The sequence below is a fragment of the Lutjanus erythropterus genome, chromosome 2, assembly GCF_056507025.1.
Source record: "Lutjanus erythropterus isolate fLutEry1 chromosome 2, fLutEry1.hap2, whole genome shotgun sequence".
NCBI lineage: Eukaryota > Metazoa > Chordata > Actinopteri > Lutjaniformes > Lutjanidae > Lutjanus > Lutjanus erythropterus.
Window position 1 is genome coordinate 29,894,339 of NC_139318.1, and position 16,288 is coordinate 29,910,626.

Consider the following 16,288-nt stretch of genomic DNA (forward strand, 5'->3'; position numbering starts at 1 on the left):
CAAAAAGTCCAGTTTAAAAAAAAGAAATTTTTCATTTAGTTTTGATTCTTTTAGAGTTTGCAAATGATCGGAATTCAGTTATATATATTATCTTTCCTCAGAGGAATTAATTTTGATATTTAATTTTGTCCCCTATGTACAAAATATGGCCCGTTGAAATGCATGTCTTTGCATTATCAACAGTGTGTTGATAATACGGCTCTTACTTCAGCAGAGGATGGGTCTTCTGCTGGGATGCTGGCTGTTCTTCCACAGGGGCCTCAGCGGGGGCCGCGGCCTCTTCAGCAGGGACGGGCTCTGGTTTTGGGGAAGGAGAGGCCGGCTTGGCCTGGGGCTGAGCCTTAGCTGGAGACTGGACAGCAGGCGGGGACGGGCTGGCTTTGGCTGGGGATTGAACCTGTGCTGGGGCGGGGGCTGAGGCAGTATCTGAGGCCTGAGTGGGTGCTGGGGCTTGGGTGCCAGGCTGGGGTTTAGGTGAAGCTTTGGGAGGAGGCGGGGTTTGCGGCTTTGGCTGGAGCTGTGGCTTTGAATTCCTGCGTACGGGAGGGATGGGCTTCGCAGGTGGTGTGGGTTTGGGGGGCAGCTCTTTTGGTTTGCCAGGAGCTGGAGATGGGGAGCCCTGAGGCTGGGGTTTGGGTTGCTCCGTGGTAGGAGCTGAGAGTGGGGGAGAGGCTGGGACTGGAGCCGTGGCTGGAGCTGCTGCTGCGGCCGCCGCTGCTGCTGCTGCTTTGGTTGGAGGAGAACCTGGAGCTGCGGCTACTGCTTTGGTTGGGGGAGAGCCTGGAGCTGCTGCTGCTTTAGCTGGGGATGATGGTGAAGCTTTGGATGGAGGTGAAGGGGCTGGCTTTGTGACGGATGGGGCTCTCGTCATGGGGGGAGGCCTCGGCACTGGAGGCTTCGTGACTGAGGCGGCCCTCTGGACTGGGCTTGGCTTCTCAGCCTGAGCTGGTTTCTGAGCTGCACCTGGACCAGCTTTCTGGGCCTGGCTGGGCTTTGGTACTGGTTCAGATGCTCTCTTAACTGACTCTGGTGATGGGTCTACACTCTGGGATTTCACTGGTGCACCTAAAAGATCGAGATGAACTAGGTTAGATTATAGTTCCATGGCTTTATAACACACAAAGGCAAGAAACCCCAAAAAGCAAACAGAGACATAAAGGAAATAAAGAAATAAGCATCATTATTCATTATATCTAGCACCTGTTGTTTTAGTGCAGCAGTTAGAAAACCAGGCACCTGTAATACTCACCAAAGACCAAAGCAGAACATGATACAGATAATGAGCTTGAATCTAGACATGCCCATTCACATAATGACCTGTCACATTCATCGAAATCCTAACCAACAACTCATCTGTCAAGAACGGACTGGAGCAAAGCGGACTCTGAATGTCTGGACTGCAATGACCAGCAGGGGGCGGCAGCTTAATGGGTAAGAAAAGGTGTGGTGACTGGGCCTATCATGCCAAGTGTCATGTTGCTTTTATGCACAACAGCTCATGTGAGGAGGAAGTGTGATGATAAAAAGAGACGACACAAGAAAAAAAGAATAAAAATAAGTAAATAACAAAAGGAAAAATGATAAAACCAAGACAGATTATCAAAGAACTCATTGACTCAAACACAGGCAGCAAAACAACCCATCATGCAGCATAAAAGAAGCAAGTGTTTACACATGCTGAGAACGAAGTGACTGGGCAGGGATGAGTTTCCAGTGGCTGATAATTCACTTTCCAGGATGCAGGATTATAGTTGGATTAGTAAATTACATGTGAAAGCTTCTTTAAAGGGACAGTTCACATACATATTTTTTCCTCTCAAGGCTCATTTATAATTAACATTAAATACACATATGGATATGGAAAGAGCCCTCTGTCCATATTCTGTGTTCATATTTGTACACATTTTCTGAAAACTTATGGATTTGCGTGAAAGGAAGCAGTACTACTGGCAGTCATCGACAGGATACCACAGAACACAATGAAAGAGTAGTGTTTAATTACCACATAGACCACCACCGAAACTTGCCACTTTTGCCTCTTCTAAAGAGGTACATTATTACAACCTCCCCCAGTGTTACCAGTCAGGAACTTGTTAGTCTTAGCAAACGTATTGCTTAACATCCATTCAGAAAAGTATGTGGGCAGTGATGGTTACAGTATTTGAAACAGATTTTTTTTCATATTAAAAGGAGGCATCCTTTATATTAGCCTTTACCTGTAGTATTATTTATTATTCTAGATTGTTTCGGTGTGAGTTGCCCAGTTTGGGAGATATCAGCTGTATAGATGTTTGCCTTCTCTGGAATATTATTGGATAAATTACACTCGGCTTGTGTTGCTCAAAACTCCAAAGAAATGCATTTTAAAGTCTCAACAGTAAAGTCTGTTTCCAGAAATCATGACCCAGTTACTCAAGATAATCCACAGACCTTATTGTCAGCAGTTCCATGTGGGGACTATTTTCTTTTTACTTAACAACACCAACCAACCGTATCTCCATGCAGAAGGAAGTGTGGATCAAATCATGGACAACAGGCTCGTGCTCATGACAGCATTTGATGTTAACTTTGATGCCGTCTGAAATATCCAAAACTCACCAACTCACCAAAACAATCTAAATGGATAATTAGCAATACAGACAAGAGGGAAAATATGTATTTTCGATTTGGGGATCAACTGTCCCTTTAAAAAGTTTTTTAAAGACATTTTTGGAAATATTATATTAATTTGTTTGTTTCATTTATGTATACACAGAGTTGATAGATCTTAATGACATTACAGACATGATCATAAATGATCACATGATATGAACACCGTAAAACCTTCATGAAAATTCATCCCAGGCATACTGTAAGGCAGCTAAATGGCTCTGAGTCTTACGTTTGAGACGTTTAGAGTTTGTCATTAAGCATCCCAATGGTTGCTTGAGACTCACAGCACATAAAAACCAAAGAAAATGTAATTTGTACAGACACAATTCATAAAGGGTGACACTAAGAATTTGCTTGGATACAAACCATTAACTACTTTATCTGAGGAGGTGTTTCAAACATTCAAACAGGAATGATGAAGGCGGTTAATATATTATAGCTAAATAGTGTTTGAAGATCAAATATCAGAAATTCAGTGGTTCAGTGTTCCAAGCAAATTAGCAATGATCATGCAAAGAAAGAAAAAGATGCGTATTTTCTTTTTTCTTTTTCATTAATCATGTAACCAGGTTTTATAATTGCCAAGAAAAATATGTATTGTGTACCGTATAAAGCCACTTCTCTTGTCTCAGGTATCATAACACAGAACAGTGAGGGTTAATTTACAACCAAAGACAACACCGAGCAGTTATTCACAAAACATTCAGGTCTTGCAGATCTTGGGCTTTGTTGCTTGACGAAAGGAAAAATCCATTTGTTTACCAAAAAGTTATTTTCACTCTAAAAATGAACAGGATTTAAAGACAATAAGAAGGATTCAAAAGCAAAGCATTAATCACTAAGACAGAAACACAACTGAGCTGACCAGACCGTGCACAGTGATCATGAGCAGCACATTAAGAAGTGATCTTACTTTATATTAAAAGAGTAACTTAGATATTTTTCGACCCATTTTCCCATGTTTTTAAGACTGAGAGAGTAATGGGAACAACGATTTTGGAAATTGGTTCAGTATTGAATGAAAGCACTCAGCTGGCAGAAGTGTAACTGAGCAAATCAGATTAAACGTAATACCTCCAGGAAACTGCACACCGTCAAAAATCTGCTAAAAGTACTTGTTCTGCCACTGACAGACTCTGATTGTTATGGTATATTATGTTGTCAAGTGTCTGACAACATTATGGAAAGGATCTCTACAGACAGACCTTTTTTTTTTAAACAGTAAGACCCTTTTTGTTTAACCAGAAACAGTCGCTACTTTGCTCTGTTTGAAGCAACCACACTCCATAGACAAAACCAGTGATTTTACCACTTTGGTCTACCAATGCCTCACTCAGTTCTGTACCCTTTAAAATAACAAAAATCACACAATAATATAAATAAAAACACCAAAGGCACACAATAACACAAACAAACTAACAGATCAAGGCAGCGGTAAACCAGAGAGGAAGAATTACTGTTTTTGCCAATGAAGTCTGTTTACTTTGAAAGAGCAATATATCAGCTGTTACTGGTTAACAAAAATAATTTTACTCTTTCAAAATGGTCTACTTGCGCAGCAATCCTTCTTATAATGTTGTCAGTCACTTGTAATAACAATCTGAGCCCATCAGTGGAAAAAACAAGCACTTTGAGTAGACTTACTTTTACGGTGGGTAATTACCCAGAGGGATCACATCGCAGCTCAGTTTAGTTTCTGCTGGCTCCCCATTAGACTCAAAAACATGGGAAAAATTTTCCAGGTTGAAAAATACCTAAGTTCCCCTATAATAAGGGATATTAGGTCATATTAAAAATGCATATAAAAGAAACATCAGTAAATAAGGTCAAGTCTGCCACTGTGCAGCAATTATTGTCTTTGAAAGGCAAATTTCTTAGTGTAAGATTCAAATTAATTGAACTGCAATATGATTAGCACGCCTTAAAATCTCAATGTTGCTAATCTCTAACAAATACTGTAAAAATACAAGTACCAAACAGGACATGGAGTACTGTAACATCCATGCAAAATGACAAAAAAGGGATCCAGGATAATGAACAAACATGCAAACACACACACAAACAGTACAACTCCAATAAAAATGTCTTTGTTAATTGACCATGGTATACCACTGCTTTTAGTAGGCACATTTAGTTTAACACATCAGCCCTGAGCACAAACATCACTACACTCACACAGACACTATGGCTGCAATTAAACTCAACAGGCTGAATAAATGCACTATACTATACATTTAGCTGTTAATTCAAGTGATAAAAGTCATGGACAGCAGAGGTCTTTTTCTTTTCTTGGACCCAGATTACTGCAGCCATAATCACTGTCAACAACTCACTGCAGCCACGATGGTTTAAGGCAATAATGATGGACGGTGTTACCTTCAAGGAACAGAGATAAGGATGCAGGTAGAATACAAACTGCCCTTACTCTTGGGAAATACAGATTAATGTTCTTGACAAGAATGACATGAGAAGATTGATACCACTCTCACGTCTGTACAGTAATATGAAGCTGCAGCACAGCAGCTGATTAGCTTAACTTGGCACAAAGACTGGAAACATGGGAAAATCCACGAGCCAGCATCTCTACAGCTCACCAATTACTATCATGTTATATCTTGGTTATTTCATTTCCATTTTTATTTTAAACAAATTCTTCTGGTTCTCTGATGGCAGTGCTGTTCTTGACAGAGATAATGTAAAGATAGTGGGTACTTCATTCAGAAAAATCTCTTAAGATATCAGAGAGCTGTACTGAACGGTCCCATGACTGATTCAGAGAGTGTTTTTCTCGACATGCTTTGGCCCTACACTTGTATTATAATGGAGAGCAGTGCTCAGATAACCTTGAGGTTGAGGGCGCTGGGCCGAGGTCCTGTTTGGGTCTGCCAGTCCCTCCTTAAGGGCAGCACTCTGGGAGACAGTAAGCAGGCAGGAGAAAGACAGAAAAACAAAAAAGAAAGAGTCAGGGAAACACAAAGTTAAGCAGCTTCTGGTAAAACAAAATCAGCACAGAATTGTGAAGGACAGACATTAATGCCTTGGTTTCTGCCTTTCTATACTTGAAATGAGAATAGAAGCAAATGTATGAGCATGTGCCATTGTAGCTATTAAATTTAGGCTGTCTATTACAGTACACAGCCTCTACCTGTTGGGGCTGCACAGTAGTTGGCTTCTGGCCTTGAGGGGATCGAACAGGTGAGCGAGAAACACTAGATGACCTTCCAGCCAGAACCTGGTTCATCTTCGCCAGCACCACCTCTGAAATGAGCTGACGGTCCTCTGCCTGGTGATCACCAATCAACTGCATAGATGAACCCACGACCTGGACAAAGAGGGCACAGACAACGTATTCGAAAATGTGTGTTTTTTTTTTTTTTTACTGAAAAGGTTAATTGACTGAAATGTTGTTGACTCAGACTGGATAACAAAATCAGGACAAACAAAAGAGGCCAGCAATGCATGTATGGTAACAGCTCTCTGCTGTAATTTCTTCACTCAGTTAGAAAATTTGTGTAGGGTTTGTTTGGTTTTGATGTTTTTTTTTTTTTTATGGGAAAGGTTTTGTTAATATTTGAAAGATGTGGTAAATCTTACTGCTGCTTTTGATGTGGTTTACCATGTCATTTTAATTGAACATCTTATGCATTAGGTTGGCATACAAGGCATATTGCTCTTATTATGAATCAAAAATATGGGGAAATAGTACAGTAGTATTATAGTGATATAGAACTGTACTGAACTGTGACTTGCTTTTGTTACTTTCTCCCACCTCACGGGAAGTGCTATCTCATGCAATAACAAACATGATAATTGGTTAAGATAGAAGAAACAAAACTGTCAAGCCACACATGCACACACAAAACACACAGACATACACATTGTACAGCCTGTTTTGGTGTAAAATGTGGGAATCATCTTTATTTTCAGTAACTCAAAGGTTTCATAATTTTCAGGAGCAATCAGCACCCATCTAAATGGACATCCACCCAACAATTTACTGCAGCATTATAGAAACCAAATTCAAAACAATTTTCCAGTGGAGATGACTCATGGGGAGAGATGTTTTTCACATCTTTCCCACTTCAGTAGCTAATCTACCTTTCCCAAAAACTACCAACTATTTCATTCTGACAGTCAGGCGATTTGAAAGTGTAAGTGGGATGTTTAGAAACACAGCTCATGCCGCAGTGACTGGCTGCTGGAGTCACTGTGGCTCCTGTATCATTATCCAAACTTTGTCATGCCTCAGTTCTCCACACATTGCCCTCCTGGAGTTTCCCGCTCATGTCAGTCATCTGTTCACCTCAGCAGCCCGTCTTACCTGTTTACTCTATATAAACCTCATTTCACTAATTTTCCTTCCAATTCATCTGTGTTGCCATAGCATTTGAGTCATTCTTGCCTGCTGGCTGTTATTTATGTGTTTTTAACTTCTACCTGTCTGAATACCTGCTCTCCTGTCTCACCGCCACTGGATGTGTTTGCCTGTTTTGACTGCCAACCTATGATTAACTGCAAGCCTTTCTTTAACCATATGTGTAATATCACCGTCTACATTTTGGTCCAGCTATTTATTGCCAGCTACAAAATGATTCAGCTTTTACCATTGATGGAGGTCTGAGGTGACCTCCACCATTGAGTGGCGCCGTACCTACTGCCAAAATGCATCCAGAGCGAAGCAGCGTTGTCTATGGCACTCCAGCTTGTGTCCTCCAAACCCTGGCTTGCTCCCTGGCTGGCAGATATCTTTGCCAGTCAACAGCTCAATCCTGTGGCCAAATTAATCCCTGCTCCAGATCTGAAGTCTCACAATTCTTCTCTAATATTTTTAAATTCCTGACCGGTTACTTCCAGTGTTTTCATTTTGACTAGGCCACTGCTCACTTCCTTGTAAATTAACCTTCTATCTGCCTCACAATTCTTTGGAAAGCTTTCTGTCTGCTTTTCTTCTGGAAGTCAGCCTGCCTATGTTCTCACAGCCTCTGCAGTCTTGTTCCCTGGTGCCTCAATAGAGAGTCGCAGTGAGTCCTGGCAAGGATCATTTGGAGGCTTGGCATATTTTAGGGTTTAAATCGACTCAGAGCTGGATGAAAATGTATTTTCTTTGGTTCTTCTGGGTCACTCTCCAGTCATTCCACTTCTGAGACTCTAAGCACAGAGTCCCTGTTCCTCTCTCTGAGTCTCTGTTTCTTCTTTTCTGGTCTGATCCCCTCTCTGTCTGAGCCCGAACTTGTCCCACTTACCCCTTTTCCACACACATGAGCTGGCTTGACTGTACTAGGTTTCATTTGACATGTCAGCCCAGCATGGCAGGGATTTGAATCTCCGTTATAACAGGGCTACCTGCTTGAAGGTGTGACAAGCTTGTCTTAATATTTATAAGCTTGTATTAGGAAGCAGACAATCTGGAAATCTTGTATGTTCATCAACAATAACTCAACACAACTCCTATCCAGCTGAAAGTGAACATCAAACAGTAAAATAAAGCAAATTCAGAACCACAGAGATTCAGTTAGAAGCTACAAAAGTACTAAGAGTCAACCACACAGAGTTATTCTCATTGTTATTGTACCATTTAAGAGTCATGAGTTGGGTCTCACAACACATGCTTGTTTGAAGTAGAGTAAGAGGGGTCTCTTGACATGTTTGACTATTCAAGTCTGAACCCGTCTCTCTGTCTGAGCCTGAACCTCAACCCGTCTCTCTGTCTGAACTTGAGCCTGCGTCTCCCTTTTGCTCTAAGCCTGAACCTGTCTTTCTCTCCGAGCCTGAGCTGTTTTGTTTGTTTAAGTCTGAACCCTCCCCTGAACATGAACCTGAATCGGTCTGATCCTGAAGCTGAATCTCTGTCTGAGCCTGAACTCGCTTGTCTAAGCCTAGGTCTAAACCTGTCTCTTTGTCAGAGAGTGAGCCTGTCTCAAATAAAAAACCTGTCTCTCAGTTTGAACCTGTACTTGTCTCTCATTTTGAGCCTTAAACTGTCCAACCAAAGCCTGATTTCCCAAACCGGAACAGTCCTTCACTGCCCAGGATCTCTTCCTGGCAACCATCACTAATGAAAATCAATATTACACTAATATTCTTGCTTACATGCAGCTGTGCATACTCCGATTAACGTAATAAACACAGCCCACTTCTGTCATTGGTTTGACCATTTTCCTGAAAACATCAGCGTTGTGACATTTGCACGTATACAAAAATCTGTTAATATACAAGTCTTTCATAATTTATTGATTGATTGATACTTTTGTTGTCAGGACAAATCTGAAATTTGTCTTGCGTCCTAGCAGCTCTGTTTGCAACATCATTAATGTGTATGTCAATGTTGTAAAAGCAGGTGTGTTTCTACTTCTGACCAGAAATAGTGGCTTTTCCTTTGTGCACGCATCTCCCCAGCCTTGCAAGTTGGCCAGTTTGTTTACAATGCACAGATCTGACCATAAACAGGCAAGAGGCCATGTGTCGCAATCTGTCAAACCCTCCCCCCACAGTTGAGAAAAATAATGTGCATGCAAACCTCGTCAGTGTTTTTGTTGCCTTTTGTTGCTCCGAGCCAGAACAGTAATATGTGCACAGAAGATGACCCACTGATCAGTAATATGTCCTCAGGCTTAATATCATCATATGCTGTCTGTGTAATCTTCTATTTGCAGCTGAAAGCTCCCTTGTAAACTATTCAGTGGTGATGATGGAATCAAAGTATTTAGCAATTTTCCATATTGAGATATAACCGCTTGAGTTTTGGGGAACGTATTATTACAGCAAAGCACATCCCTACATTAATGTCTTATTCCCAGCCATTGTGGTTATGATGTGAAGACTAAAGACTATGAAACATGAAACCATCATGCTGAAAAATTACTGGAAAGAAACAGAGCGAAAGATAAGAGGAATAATGTAGGACAAATCGACCCGACAGAGCAGATAGATACATCAACAGTCAAATAGAACAAATACTGATGTAGACCACAGAAAATATACACATTTACTTCTGAAATATAATGAGATGTTAGTAATCAAACTCATAATGTGTATTCAGGTTAGGTTCAATCAGTTTATTCCCAGCCAGACAATCTAAAGCCCCAGCAGTATAAATTAGGCCAGACAGGCTAAATTTAAGTCTCAAAGACCTTATTAGTCCTCTTATGAAACAAAACTCCCACAGGCTGATGTCAGCATGCTGAACGTTTCCAAACAAAAGGCAGGAGTCAATAAATACAGTGACTCAGAGATAACATCACAGCTGTAAACTGTTTGATTTGGTGTCCTGTCAACTGTTTGATTTACCTAAGGATCTCTTATTTTCCATCCACCCATCCTCCATACATTCATCCGTCCCTCCCTCCCTTCTTTGTGTGTTTTTCCTCACCTCAGTGATGTAGTCATTACCATCCTTGCCACAGATGGCTTTGACAGCACAGATATCCAGCCCTCCGAAGATCTCTGCGCAGGTATCAACCCACAGCTTGTACCTGTCACAGAGGGAAGTTGGATTAGGTCTACAAAGAGTCATAAATTTAGAAAAAATAACATTGCCTACCACTACTGGATGTATAATAACTGTTTTGCTGAGTTGCGAAGTTGGCACTTGAACTGGGTCAATACGAGTTTCAGGTATTTGACTTTTTTTGTATAAAACACAACTGGGAATGAAAACTTTCCCTGCCTTAGAGTACTCCATCTTGCTTAGCTTAGTAAAAAAAAAAAAAAAAAAGTTTTGTTCTGCACACAACTTTCTCAGTAACATTAACTTATATATCACTTCAGCACAGTATGTCTGCTCTCTTCAGGACATTTATCTGACAGTAAACCTGTTTCAGAACCTCTTTAGCCCTAGGCTGGGTCAGCTGGGGACCATGGAGATGCTGTTGCTGCACCGGCATCTGCAAAGAGCTCCATTGATTTTCTGTCTGAACACTCAATACAATCAAACTAGGGCAAAAACTGACACTTCGATATCGACCAAAATGATAATGTACCTGTACTACAGCAGGTACTTCACCTATTTTTTGTTCTGTACTATATTTTTTTCAGTAGCTGTTGCTTGCTTCCATGTTTTTTGCTTTTGTATTATGGCAATAAGGTCACTTAATGATTGATAACATTGACTTTGAATACAGACAGACTTTTCATAGACAGACAGACACTATAAAAACTGAGCTTGTGTTACTTATCTTAGTTATTTTCAATGTTATTATTATTTTCAAATTGCTTTGATTTATTTTTATGCACATTTTCACATTGAATTGTTGAACTATGCTGAAACTGCTGAACGTTTATGCATTTTTGTTGTGAAAGGGGAAATGAGAAATAACCAAATACAGAAAGTGGCAAATACCTCATTCTCTAGAGGCTTGAGTAAGTGGCAATGTAAAGTTTAGACTTGAAACAGAGAAGTCCTTAATTTTGTCAAACTGAAAAAAAATCAAGTGCATAATGAAGGGCTCCATGAGAAAAGATCTGGGCTCCCCTTCTTAAGTATGTACCAGAACCGGATTTCTGAGCGACTGAACAAGTATTTTACCTGCATTAAATTGTGACATGAAATGCAACAGACAGACCAACCATTACTTTGTGTTTTAGCACCCTATGCTGTTATTTTCAATTTAGATATATTTTATTTGATTTTAGATCAGAGTACCAAAAGGATTCAATGCAAGTTTTTGTTAGACTGGAATTGTTTTGATACTATTTGACACATTAGCTACGATTGTTAGATAATAAGACATCATATGCAAAAGGAAAATAACAAATTTGCTACTGTTTTATATACTTGAGGTTTGTATTAAAGCATCAGTTTTTAAGATATTTTTCTGTGGCACTCCATACAGATGTTTGGAGTGTGTCTCACTAGCCTATCTAACAATTGACCTTTTGACCTGTAGCAGTTGTGAAGCAGGCTCTGTTCCATTTTGGTGTCTCTGTGAGCCATACCACTGAGCCAGCATGAAATATTAATGTTATTACTTACACCTGCTGTGACAGGTCAGAATGCATGCTTTAGAGGAGACGTATATAATCCAGATTTAGCCATGAGCAGCTCAATGAGCCTTCAGCCTTCAGTAAAGGAAAACACACATTAACTATATTTCCTCTCTTTCTGTGTTTATGTTTACACAGACACAAGACACATCGGGAATAAAAATATCACCTGACTTCCAAACATCTATGTGTTGCCCATGTGTCTGAGCCCATTGTGACTAACAGTGATGTAACACTAGAGCGACACGTGTGACACCAAGGCAGCCTGAGCATCACTAATGTGGCGGCGGTGCTCACTTGTCAGTCATGGCTACTTGTTCCAACATGGCAGATCCGGTGTTGCTCTTCCAATTACCAGAGATGGATGTTCGCCTGGAAAAGAAGAGGAAATTATGCATTAAATTATTACAGAGACCAACCTTCACATGTAGAAATGATAAATACAGCCAAAAGAGATTTAGACAACCTTGTGGCAGGAGAAGTGTGGTGTCAGTGCTCGCTTTGGGCAAAATACCGCTGAAGGTTATCCGGCTGATGAGCACCCAGATAAACTAGTTATAAAGGCTTTACAGTGGGCACACAGCATCCAGCATGACTGACACTGTTGTGATGTCAAAATGTCAAAAGCGATAAAAAGTGTGGTGTCTTTTCTAAAAAAGTACAGGGAAAAGATACAACGTATGTAAGAGTATTACATTTTTTATTCAAGGCTTTCTAGGTGCAGATAATCAGCTGCCTCATGTTGGTCCTGTTGACTTACTGTTACTATGGATAAATACAGACATTGTGATGAAAAGGTTTGTTTATATTAGCTCACTGTCACAGTAACATGATGGAGCAGCACCTGGGTGTTAAGTTTTAGCATTTAATTTTGTCATTAGAAGGTTTTGATGACTCATCTCTGGAAATGAAGATGTACCTGAGGCTGCTGAAGACTGTTTTGTGCCATTTATGAATCTGATCATTTAAAAGCAGAGCTGGAGCATGAGAAAGACAAAGCAAGCTTAGATGGCTGTCCTCAGACAAGTTAGGACTGGTGATGGAGTTACCCCAACTGCCTCAACCTCAGTGCTGTAAACATGGAAGTACGACTAGTGTTCTTGGGCAAATTTCAAACTTGGGAAGTTACAAGCCTGGCACTTTGCTTGAAAAGTTTCAGCTGTTGCAGCCACAGTTAGAGAAAAACAAAGAGAAACTACAACTTTCAGAAACTGATGCATGATGGTTCTTGCAGGAACAGAATCACTTCAACTGAAAAATTCCTACAAAATATGCTGGAGATGCCACAATAACAAGGTTTGGTAGGTGTTGATCTATGAGAAGTTATAGCAGCCTATGTGTAAGATTAACTATAAAAGGTTACTGTAAAATATATTAATGAATAAAAAGACAAAATATTTTTGTGACATCTATAAATGATTGGAAAAATTGGAAAAAATTGTTGATTCATTGTCATTGTTGATAATATGCAGGAATGACAAAAAATATACACTTAAATGAGAATTTTTCAATTTATGTTGCTAAGTTGATGCTCTGTGAAAGCAAACATACATTAATGTTTCCTGCCTCCTGATGCAAAGACAAAATTTGCATATGGTAAAGTATACATATGAATACACACAGTATAACGATCAATAAAGATAAAAGAACAACACATACATGTATGCTTTGTAGTCTGCACCGATTTTCTGGACCCTGATGTCATACTTGGCATCTATAAATGGCTCTGTAGTACAGTAAGTCTGAGTGATGGCCACCACACTCGCAATGTCCTGGAAGTCACTCACGTTGTCCACTTTGACCTACAGAGGAAGGGCACATGGAGAAACAGCATTTATCTAAAGTATAGCAAACCATTTTCCAGTACAGAGATATTTTTGATGTAAATTTCCTCATTAGTTCTTTTTTTATTTACAGGTTAGCTATCCCCCCCTGCCTCAAGTCTCTGTGTTAAACTAAGCTAATCACCTGCTGGATCGAGCTACAAACTGAACGTACAGACATCAGACTGGCAGAGGAGTGGACTGGAGTCTCATGGCTTGGACTCGAGTCATAGATACTGACTGACTTTAGACTTGACTTGACAAAATCACAATAGACTTGCAACTTAAACACCAATGACTTGTGTGTCTACTTGGACTTGAGCCTTTTGACATAGCCCCAAGACTAGAAAGTGTTGCTAAAATTAATTAATTTACCTTTCCTGAATAAACTAACGTTAATGTTATTCATTCTCAGCAGGTTGACATTTAATTCCCCAGATCCACTTTGTTTGAACCAATATGAAAAATGATACCAAAGATCATTTTGTTTGCATACAAAAACCTAAAAACTAATTTCAGTATGCAAAATGTGTGGGTTGAAAATTACAGGTGGAGAACAGTAGATCAGGTGCATTACATTTGGTGAGGAGTGCATTATGACTTTGAAACTTAAAAGTTTAGTACTTGAGACTTGACTCAGGACATGAGTGCAAAGACTTGAAACTTACTTGTGACTTGGAAAACAATGACTTGGTCCAACATCTAAATAGTGGTGTGTATCTCCTCATCTAACACTCATCAATAAATAAATGAGCATGTTTACCAAATATCAAACCATTTCTTCAAGCATGCAGAGTCAATAATATGAGGATGCTCTTCCTGATTGATGCATCTTGCTTGTCATTTGCATTTGTAGTGTCGAAACACTGTCGTGTCACTGATAATGCAGAGCTAATGAATGACAACATGGAGCATGGAGGTGAAATTACGCTGTGATGGCCTCTGCTATAGCTGCTGTCAATGTCCTAGTGACAGTGACATGGTCCACTTTAATCAAAAAGCAAAGTGGAAACTACTGTATAAGTGCGCTCCTCTTGTACTTCTCATAAATGATTTTATTGAATTACTCCTCTTGCGGGAAACAGAAGTGAAATGGGCAAAAAACTGCGATTTCGAAAGCTACATCTGTGGGACAATAACAGGCCGGGTAAAACATGAGATGGTAAGATAAAGGAAGGCAAAAAGGGTCGGTCCTACAAACTGATAAAAGACCCAGTTAAATAGAGAGAGAAGATAATAGCACAATATCAGATAGAGAGGTTCAGAGGAATGATGTGTGGTGGATCGATTAGGAGTGGTGGAGACAGGATAAACACTTCAGTCTGATTTCACACAGAAAATATTAACACAGTCGTCAATCAATGAGAGAAGAGGAGGATCGTGGGAGGAAAAAGGATGTGCTGCAGTCATGAAAAGAGGAGGAAAGGACAACGAAAGTCAGATAAGAGGAAAACAAAGAGTGGAGAATGAATTGGGAGTGTATGTCAGAGAAAACATTACACGGCACAAACAATGCTTAGTATAAACCATCCAAGTATCTCTGGGCACACAGAGGGGTTTTAAAGCACTTCCCACTGGCAATTTGTCGGATGATGCAACAGCCTAATGGGTGGGCTTCAGTCCAACATGCAGCTATTTTTCTCCACTGTACTAATTCATGAATGTGTCTTCTATTCAAGCATTACAAAAAAGTGTGCTGTCTGCATCATTAGATCAGGTTCAGGAGGCCTAATCATTCATGCCGTAGAATTACCGTTATTATTAACTTAGTCAAGTAACCGTAAAACGGCTGTAAGATTTTTTTTTTCTTGTAGCAGCTTGTAAGAGGAGGGGGAGTAACATTACCTTTCCCATTCCAGAGTGAGCGTGTCCAATCTTCACCACTACTGGGAAACTGGGTGTTGTAATCTGAAATGAAATAGTAAAAAGGGGTGAATAATGATGAACAATACAAAATGACAATAGCTGTTACATCAACATATCAGTGAAGTGGAAAGACCCCGCTGGGAAAAATAAGTGGCTGTTGAGAGCAACTGTCACCATTCACACACCTACATAAGTTGGCTTTTATGGTCCAGCACTTATTTAGGGCTCATTTAAGGATTTTTGGCCACTTGGGGGCAGCACTATAAGCTGTTAATACATTATCACATATCATCATATTATACATACATATTTTCACCTGCTGATATGTCAAAAATGTTTGCAAATAAGCACCTAAAATACAACCAGCAGACGCAGTGCATTTGCATGAATTTGGCCACTTTTCGGCCACTTGACGGATGCAAGTCCAATATTTATTTGCTATTTTTGTCATATTTGCTCTGTCCTGGCTTAAACCAGCTTCAGTGGGAAATATCTGGCTCTCTAGCCACTAAATGCTCCTCGACCCAACCGGCTGTGGTGGTTGGCCGCCCACTCGAGAGCATGATTCTGCTTGTGGTCTATGCCTCTTAAATGGAAGTTTTTTAAATATCAATTTATATATTTCAAAATAATATTATAAAAAGCACGGTCTAGGCCTGGTCTTCATGAAAAGTGCCCTTAAACTGCTAAACCTCCAATTTCCCCCTCCACCTGCTATGCATTGCTGCCCTGCACTAGTGTTGCTGCCCCACCACTCTCAACATTGAAAATATTTGGAATAATACAACTACATAGTTCTCGTTGTTTTCAGACATTTAAATGTGAAAATGTCACATACAATGCCTTTAAAGAACATGACACAAAACAGAACTGTTTTTCCAGTGGGTGTTTTTGACGATGCAAAACAAATACAAAGTTCAAACATGAACACGGATGTGGATAAAGGATATTTGTTGAGGATTTAC

The 16,288-nt window shown here is 40.0% G+C and overlaps 1 protein-coding gene across 1 annotated transcript in view; it reads right to left on the reverse strand.

Annotated features, from left to right (window-relative positions):
- The window catches only part of syn2b (synapsin IIb), a 119,946-nt gene that overhangs the window by 2,557 nt on the left and 101,101 nt on the right, over window positions 1-16,288 (reverse strand). Inside the window, exons 6-12 of the mRNA XM_084736781.1 lie at window positions 15,303-15,365; window positions 13,294-13,436; window positions 11,932-12,006; window positions 10,022-10,124; window positions 5,798-5,974; window positions 5,496-5,562; window positions 207-1,065 (exon numbers count right to left, since the gene is read on the reverse strand). Coding sequence (XP_084592907.1) covers window positions 207-1,065; window positions 5,496-5,562; window positions 5,798-5,974; window positions 10,022-10,124; window positions 11,932-12,006; window positions 13,294-13,436; window positions 15,303-15,365 — 1,487 coding nt within the window. The remainder of the gene's footprint in view (window positions 1-206; window positions 1,066-5,495; window positions 5,563-5,797; window positions 5,975-10,021; window positions 10,125-11,931; window positions 12,007-13,293; window positions 13,437-15,302; window positions 15,366-16,288) is intronic.